The sequence below is a fragment of the Acartia tonsa genome, chromosome 8 (assembly GCF_053477335.1).
Source record: "Acartia tonsa isolate MP-2025a chromosome 8, ASM5347733v1, whole genome shotgun sequence".
NCBI lineage: Eukaryota > Metazoa > Arthropoda > Copepoda > Calanoida > Acartiidae > Acartia > Acartia tonsa.
Genome location: NC_137267.1, coordinates 50229656 through 50239086, shown reverse-complemented (window position 1 = coordinate 50239086; position 9431 = coordinate 50229656). Strand labels below are relative to the sequence as shown.

General features: G+C 33.3%; 1 protein-coding gene across 1 annotated transcript; it reads right to left on the bottom strand.

Moving 5' to 3' along the window:
* Positions 1–4014: 4014 nt before the first annotated feature.
* LOC145326666 (uncharacterized) lies at positions 4015–9292 on the bottom strand. Its single transcript, XM_080170033.1, has 7 exons — positions 9217–9292; positions 8834–8882; positions 8172–8278; positions 7686–7803; positions 7213–7394; positions 6008–6137; positions 4015–4214 (listed from the first exon to the last, which is right to left on the bottom strand). The coding sequence occupies exons 3-7, from the start codon at positions 8208–8210 to the stop codon at positions 4015–4017; spliced, it is 669 nt and encodes a 222-aa protein (XP_080026159.1). The 5' UTR covers positions 8211–8278; positions 8834–8882; positions 9217–9292.
* Between the last annotated feature and the right edge of the window lie 139 nt (positions 9293–9431).

The window sequence follows — 9431 nt, the reverse complement described above, 5'->3', positions numbered from 1 at the left end:
TGTACAAACTGACATATGTTACAAGTAATATTTAGTTTTCCTGATCTATATGAGTGTACAAACTGACATATGCTACAAGTAATATTTAGTTTTCCTGATCATATGAGTGTACAAACTGACATATGTTACAAGTAATATTTAGTTTTCCTGATCTATATGAGTGTACAAACTGACATATGTTACAAGTAATATTTAGTTTTTCCTGATCTATATGAGTGTACAAACTGACATATGTTACAAGTAATATTTAGTTTTCCTGATCTATATGAGTGTACAAACTGACATATGTTACAAGTAATATTTAGTTTTCCTGATCTATATGAGTGTACAAACTGACATATGTTATAAGTAATATTTAGTTTTCCTGATCTATATGAGTGTACAAACTGACATATGTTACAAGTAATATTTAGTTTTTCCTGATCTTCATGAGTGTACAAACTGACATATGTTACAAGTAATATTTAGTTTTCCTGATCTAAATGAGTGTACAAACTGACATATGTTACAAGTAATATTTAGTTTTCCTGATCTATATGATTATGAGTGTACAAACTGACATATGCTACAAGTAATATTTAGTTTTTTTTATCTAAATGAGTGTACAAACTGACATATGTTACTAATAATATTTAGTTTTCCTGATCTATATGAGTGTACAAACTGACATATGTTACAAGTAATATTTAGTTTTCCTGATCTATATGATTATGAGTGTACAAACTGACATATGCTACAAGTAATATTTAGTTTTTCCTGATCTAAATGAGTGTACAAACTGACATATGTTACAAGTAATATTTAGTTTTCCTGATCTATATGAGTGTACAAACTGACATATGTTACAAGTAATATTTAGTTTTCCTGATCTATATGATTATGAGTGTACAAACTGACATATGTTACAAGTAATATTTAGTTTTCCTGATCTATATGATTATGAGTGTACAAACTGACATATGCTACAAGTAATATTTAGTTTTTCCTGCTCTAAATGAGTGTACAAACTGACATATGTTACAAGTAATATTTAGTTTTCCTGATCTATATGAGTGTACAAACTGACATATGTTACAAGTAATATTTAGTTTTCCTGATCTATATGATTATGAGTGTACAAACTGACATATGCTACAAGTAATATTTAGTTTTTCCTGATCTAAATGAGTGTACAAACTGACATATGTTACAAGTAATATTTAGTTTTCCTGATCTATATGAGTGTACAAACTGACATATGTTACAAGTAATATTTAGTTTTCCTGATCTATATGATTATGAGTGTACAAACTGACATATGCTACAAGTAATATTTAGTTTTTCCTGATCTAAATGAGTGTACAAACTGACATATGTTACAAGTAATATTTAGTTTTCCTGATCTATATGAGTGTACAAACTGACATATGTTACAAGTAATATTTAGTTTTCCTGATCTATATGAGTGTACAAACTGACATATGCTACAAGTAATATTTAGTTTTTCCTGATCTAAATGAGTGTACAAACTGACATATGTTACAAGTAATATTTAGTTTTTCCTGATCTAAATGAGTGTACAAACTGACATATGCTACAAGTAATATTTAGTTTTCCTGATCATATGAGTGTACAAACTGACATATGTTACAAGTAATATTTAGTTTTTCTGATCTATATGAGTGTACAAACTGACATATGTTACAAGTAATATTAAGTTTTTCTGATCTATATGAGTGTACAAACTGACATATGTTATAAGTAATATTTAGTTTTCCAGATCTATATGAGTGTACAAACTGACATATGTTACAAGTAATATTTAGTTTTCCTGATCTATATGAGTGTACAAACTGACATATGTTACAAGTAATATTTAGTTTTCCTGATCTATATGAGTGTACAAACTGACATATGTTATAAGTAATATTTAGTTTTCCTGATCTATATGAGTGTACAAACTGACAGGCCTTTGGCTTTTCTTATACTGGGGCCAACAACTAATTAAGACAATCCATTTGATAAATAAATTGAAATATTAACAAAGGATTTGGTTTTAATCTTCAAATGCTTATTGGAAAGTAATTTTTCAGTATGACTTTGAAACCGATTAATAAACTGTGGATTAGAACCGGTTCTCAGCGATACTGAAAAATCATGTATAGCTTTGTATTTCAGACATTTTCCATGAACATTACAATATAAATTATAAAATTAATACTATTTTTGTTTGCCCGGGTTATTGTCCACTCGGGGCTAACAAAACTTGTTTAAATCTTATAATTTTTCTTTTTATTATCTGCGGAAAGCTGTCTATAATACGATGCAAAAAATAACTCTTAATTTTAAACTTTGAATATAAAATTCAAGAATAAGAGATTATGATATATTACAAAATGGATATTGGCCTGTTGACAGTCTGGCTGGCAACACTTCTTGGCCATTGATCTATGCTCAGGCTGGCAACATTGTCCTCTGTCAAAGGTTGCAGTTGGATGGAGTCAGTGAGAGCATCACATGATTTTCCTCTAATTTTAAAAATTAGAATATTTTTAGGGAACTAAAGGGATAAGACAATGACCAATAAAATTTATGTACATCCTCAATGATGATACACAAAATTACATCTTCAGTAGATTAAAAACGTTTGACCACTCAACTTGATGAATCAACCAATCAAAATTGACTGTAGTAAAAAAATAAGAAAACGTTATTATAAAACTTTGGGAACTAGTTTAATAAACAGCCCATTTTCCCCTCTCTCTCTAGAATATTGCACATTTACTTTACATACTTTGTTTTAATATTCTATATTCTTGTGGCATAGAAAGTAGCTCATTAGCTCGTGGTCGGGAAGGTTATTAGTTCGAATTTCAACCCAACATCAACTGTAATGCCTTGACAAAAAAACAGGCGCAAATTATTACTCAGTTAGGACTTCCTGACAAGGGTTGTGCATCAAAAGATTGATTGTCTGAAGCTAAGGGGGTTTGACCATCTAATCATGCACATAATTAGACAAGACTTGATTCAGAGATAAAACAACAAAAAATTCGCAATGTATCCAGTCATATATAGGCTATCAATGCAATGGCTATTATATTCTAAATAAAATATGCTAGTATGGAACATATTGTGAAGCTTTACAAAATGTCTCTAAAACCAGCCATGTGACGTCATAAGAATGAAGGACTATCCTTATCTTTTTTTAGTGGTTTTCATTTCCTCTCATTCCTAATTTCTATGACGTCACATGGCTGATTTTTTAGACACTTTGTAAAGCTTCATATTGTTCTTGTTTGATATTCTAATATTTCCTGTAAATAACTGGAACACTCCTTCTTTTGAATTCCTTGAGACCTGCAAAGAATATAGCCAATATTTATGATCTTCAAATGAAAAAATTTCAGAGAACTCATTTACAACTCTTATTTTCAGGGATCTAAAGTAATAAGACAATAATCAATAAATTCATATACGTCCCAAATGATGAAACACAATTTTACCCTTTCGGCGTATTACAATTAGTGGTTGAAACGTTTAGACACTCAAATAAATGAACCAACCAATCAAAATTCAATAAAAGTCACCAAGGTTGTAAATAAGAAAATGTTATTGTAAGACTTGGGGACTAGTGTAATAAACAGCCCAATGTCCCCTCCCTGCCTGCTTATTTTCAATTCACAAAAAAATCTATCAACCTTGCTGAAATATCTAGGTACACAAAAGATATTGTTGTAAGTAGGACAATAATCTAAAGTGGATCAAAATTATGGAAATGACAGTTTATCAATTATAAGTTTAAGATATTAATATGACAGCCTAGATCCTGATGTGTACAGAAGTTTTATGAACGGCTAATGCTTAGAGAATTAATTTGCAATTGAGATATATTGTGACATTATGGCAGGGTAAAAATGCTAACATGGATGTCATCTTTTGGTCAGTTTTTTCATCCAGTAACAGGGGAGAGGATTGGGTAAAGGGGGTAGATGGAAAGGATTTTTATTACAGCCAGCAACAAGTTTCACTTTATTAGAGTACATGATAATCTGGTGTAAGATCAAGTAATAATAAATCCATTATTAAGATACTGTTCTTAATTTTAACATTGGTTCCTGTCTGTATTTCTGGCTGTACAGTTGTACGATTTATTGGCTTCTTTCTGATATTAGTCTCCTCTAGGTTTGGTTGGCTGTAAGGGATTGCAGTATTCATATGGCCATTATCATTTTCTTAGTTTTTAATCAAGGTTATAATATTAAAGTAAAATAATAGAGGGGTCATGGCCCATGGGTTAAATAACTGTAGGTTTGACTTTCAATTGGGTCTTTGAATTCATTTAATAGCGTCGGAAATATTGGCACAGGCAACAGCAAAGTTTCTAGCAGACATAAAATGTCCCCACCACTGAAACCATACTCATACATTTATTGTATTCTTAAAATCTTAAATCCTCTATATTTCAGAAAAAGCTTTATAATATTAAAATCGGGCTCATTAAAATCAAACTAAAAATAACAACCCTTTAACAGCAAAATTTGTACAGGGTGCGCCACATAAATCCGGACTTTTTCTTATTTTTAAACAAATAAACATAAAATCGTCAATTTTAAAGATTTTATTGAATTTTAAAAACTGGGAAGCAACTTAGGTATATGACTATTAGATTATTTAATAAAATCGCCGCCAGCCTCAATCACCGCCTCTGCCTGCCCCCTGAACCGCCCGCTGACCCTGGTCACCATGTCCCTGTTCAAGCAGGCGAAGTTCTCCATGATAGGAGCAATGAGAGATGTCTTTTTGGTATGGGCGCGTCCATTGGTTCATGCTTTAATGGCGCTCCACGCCTAAAAGTCCATTGGATTAAGATCAGGGCTCTGGGAGGCCACATCTCCTTAAGGACGTGAGTAACCGCAAGATCCAAATTAACCCATCTTTAAAGCTACCCTTTGACACGGCGGTTCTCATTTGGGCCACAGTTAGGCTAGAACAACGTTTTATACCTTTTTAAAAATGGCATGAAGATTAAAATAGGGTTATTAGAGCAATACATAGTATAAAACAAGTTTCAAGGTTCCATATGGGCCCCTGAAGTCAAGAACCGAGAAATTTTCAAGATTTTTGACATCTTAAAATCTACCACGATCCACTTTGTCGGAATACTTCAGCCAAGTCAGCTGGGATAGAGAGTTCTAGTCTTTTCTAGTGTTTTCACTTGGTATCTAATAGTATCTCCAGCAAGTTTCATTAGTCCGTCTCACCTACAGATGGGCTGAGGTCAGATTTAGTAGGCCCAAGTCATAAATCCACGGTAAACTATCTGCGCAATTCGAATCTGCCTTATTGAACATATGCGTGGCCAGCTCGGCGTGCACGTCCTCCATCGTCCAAAGATTTTCATGGGCAAAAAGGTCATTACCTAAGCTTTTTATAGTGGGGTCAAACGTCCTGATTGGCCAAGTAGTTTGGGCGCTATGGCCATTTAAAAAAAGTACGGATTTATGTGGCGCACCCTGTACATGTTTTAACTAATATTATTACTAGATTGTTTCTCCACTGTGTTCTTATTGGACCAATTTACTTATGAGGGATCTAGATCAACTATATGCATTGTATTTAGGCATACACTGTAAAAAATAATTTTTCATTTAGTATCAATTGATACGCTGGGGTTGTATTAGACCTGGACCTGTAAGAGTGCTGTATTAACAAAATGAATATATAACACCATGTAGTACTATATACCGTAATAACTATTACTATACAGAGATATTACGTTTTTAGTATCAATTCTTACCCTACAGAGTAACAAAAATTACGAACCAGAGTAATAAAAGCTTCCTTCTAGCATATTGAATTTTATTCCATAGAGAATATTAGATAATACTATAAAATGCACATTCTTTATTTAGTAATACATATTACTCCATAGAACACTAAATAATACTCAATACAGTATTGGAATCTTCCTTATATCCTAATGAGGTTTTTATATTATTATTTATCACTTTTGGAATTTAATAACCTTGATTATCCTTATTTTGATAATCTAATGGCTGAAAAATAGGATGGATGTTATAATCTTGAAAACTGGTGGACACTTCATTGTGGATCCTCCTATCCTCTTCTAACAGGTTGCTATACCTGGAGGCCATCTAGGAAGAAAATTTTCACATAAAATATACATTGTTGTATGTTGTGTGCTGTGACTAAAGGGAAATGGGTACGAAGGAAGAGAGGGGGGGGGGAGAAGGAAGTGGGTTGTGGGGAAGTATTGACTAAGAATTTTTTGTCAAAATCCTGGTCCCTTGTCCCTAAAAAAACAGTAACAAGCTGTTTTCACTTCACAGGGGGAGCATAAGCCGCTGACAATTCGTCAGTGTTTCTGTAACAATGTGGCTTTTTTTTACGGATAGGGTTGTCAGCCCTAAGCCCTATGATTGCGGTGTTAAGTGTCCATTTGCCCATCAGACAACCAACCCTTTGTTTGCACGACCTTTGTCTGAGAAGTCCCAACTGTGCATGGTAGTAAGTTGTGACTGTTTTTAGGCCAAGGCATTCCCCCTACTCTAACTATTTATGTCGCGCACCTTACATAGCAGCAGTAGGAACCATTTTTAACGTCTTTAGTTATGACTTTGTGTTGGGCCAAGATTAGAACCTATCACCTTCCCGACGACGAGCGGATGCGCTACATGTTGAGCCATGGTCGCGGGTCCCTTGTCCCTGGCAAACGAAATTTTCACACAAAATTACTTAACATCTTTTAATGCTCAAAATTTACATTATATTTACCATAATCATACAACAAATTTGTGCATGGATTGGATATTACTGTATAGCAAATTACTATTCTTTTTGTTGTTGCAAAGATACTGTATAATTCGAAATGTCCGTCCGAGTGCCTTTTAGTCGTGTCTGTTAGAACTGGAATTTGGAAAACTTGAATTACTCGGCTGCTATTCAAGTAATTGACGGATGATATGTTTGGTAAGGATTCTATGTAACAATGAGCATCCATTGGTATGCCTGTCATGCTACAAAAGACATCTATTGTACACAGTATATATAGGTTTTGTGATTTTCTATTCTCTGTTTATGAACAGTAACACTGACAATCTGAATTTGGACAAACCGTTATTGTTTTCCTTCCAGTAATTTCTGTTCTTCTCTGTTTATGAATATTGTCATCCATGTTTCAAAAAAATATTTTTGGGGGGGTTTAGCTACCTGTTTTTCTGGTAAGCCATCTTGGATAGGCTTGAAAGGTTCAGGTAAACTCTGGTGGTCTGTTATTGGCTGAAACATTTCAGTCTGACCATGCTCGGCTCCTATTGGTTGGAACAAGTCAGGAAGGCAATGGCGATCAGTTATTGGCTTGAATGGCAGGTCCGAACTTGATAATTCAGCGTCTAAACAGAGTTAAGAGTATAAATGTATAAAAGGGTTTTGTAAGATTTATCTACTCTTGTTACTGAGTTAAGATCAATATCATAGCTCTTATTAATATTTTAAGGAAAAAACAATTTGAAAAACCTTTCTCTACATTTAGGTGTTAGAAAGGATAGGTTTTGACTTTATTTTTTTAACAATAATATCTTGAGTAGCAGCCAAGACCATTATATTTTCGCTCTAGTTTTATGAAGTAATGTCTGACGGACGAACATAGAAGGTAAGTGATAGAGTAGCTACTAAAAACTAACCATCAGAAATGTCAAAAGATTCCGACCGAATTTTCCTCCTTGGAGCAACACTAAAAGTTGCACATTTCTTTCCTTCTGAAGTTGCGTCTTCCCTACACAAGCGGCGCACTTCAGGATCCTTAACAAGGGCAATTTTATCCATTAATTGTGTCTCTGTGACAAAATGGAGAAAACAAGGATGGGATATTTATAATGTCCAATTATGAAAACTGAAATTGTCACTGTTGCAGATTAAAATTATTAAAGAATTTCCAGACAATGGGCAACATCATTATGAAAGTTTGAATACCAGTGTCTTAATTAAACTTTGTCTTTAGGTTCTAATTAAGTATGAACAAAAGTACTAATTTCATACTTTCGTCCAAACTATAAAAAATCATCGTCACTATTAATATGAATAAACTGAATTTATAATCACGCAACCTAACAATTATATGTGGTTTATATATGCTAAAATTTCCTCAAATACAAAATCTAAATTGTAACCTTTTTGGTTGTATCCAGAATCCAGTCATACACATACATGGACCTAACCTGGCCCCTGGAGGTCTGCAGCCTGCCAGGATGGATACCCAGGTGGGCATCTTGACGACCTAAAACAATGGTAAAAGCTTTTTATAGTGCCTATAGAAAAATATGTCATACTGGCCTAACATTGGTCAATTAATGTGTATACTGGCCTGTCATTAGTAATTTAGTCTATGTATTGGCCCATCATTGGCCTTTTGTATTGTATGACGTCATTTTTTATTTGCACTATAAAGAGCTTCGAGTGTTCTTTAAAAACAGGATTTAAAGCCTTACTCCAAAGAATTATAGGTTTATCAGTTATTGAGATACTTCAGACGAACATTCAAGTAATTTTTTTTAAACGTAAAAGTGACAAACGTCAGATTGGACAAAGCAGGAGTGTGTAAAATATTAAGTTAATTGTATATTTCTATACAGGTTTGATTGGGTTAAGTTATGAATATACAAATAAGCCCCCAGCATGGGCTAGGTATTTTGAAAACCTATAAGATGGTTTAAAATATTTTAGGGTACTCTGACGTTTGTCCACTCCAACATTTGTCATTCCTAAGTTTGTCCTTGTCCTAGGACCTGTTTTTAGGTATAATAAGCCCCAGCATCTTAATGAAAAGAAATACCTTGTGGTCTATGAAGTCTTGATCTGCTAACAGTTGCCAGGTTTATTCCCTTTATAAAACAAATTGTCAAATTAAGAAATGAAGGCCCAAAAATTGCACTTTAATTATTATGATGAAGCAGGCCGTTCTATTGTACTTATTACTACTGAATAAAAAGCAGCCAAAAATTTTTAAAATCTTGGACGAATTTAATGTTGTGAAATTGAAAAGAAAACGATAGAAATTTATTTTCATCTAGTTTCTTTGCACCTATCCTCTAAAGGAGGGTGGAAGAGAAATAGCCTAAAACTACCCCAATAAAGCTTCCCTGGAAAGTACAACCAATTCAGACCAGCAATTTTCATCTTTAGCTTAAGACTTGCAACTTTGTAAAAATGGATTACCTCATTGCCGTAGTGGGGTATCAACGAGTTTCTGACTCTATGCCACAAATTTAATTTCGAGATTTGAAATTGTTATTTTGTATGATCAATCAAATACTTCGCTAATGTCAAGTTTACATTAAATTGTAATTTCTTTATGAATTTAATAGATTTAAGTACGAAACAAAACTAAACAACTTTCTTGATAGCAAAAATCTATTCTGAACATAAATCTC

Excerpts from the sequence above, each read along its gene's own strand:
- LOC145326666 (XM_080170033.1), bottom strand. The coding sequence starts at position 8,210 with ATGTATGTGTATGACTGGATTCTGGATACAACCAAAAAG. Across the intron at positions 6,138-7,212 it reads ATGGCTTACCAGAAAAACAG|ATGGCCTCCAGGTATAGCAA; the intron begins GTAGCTAAACCC and ends TTTTCTTCCTAG. Across the intron at positions 4,215-6,007 it reads TCAAAATAAGGATAATCAAG|AAAATGATAATGGCCATATG; the intron begins GTTATTAAATTC and ends TTAAAAACTAAG.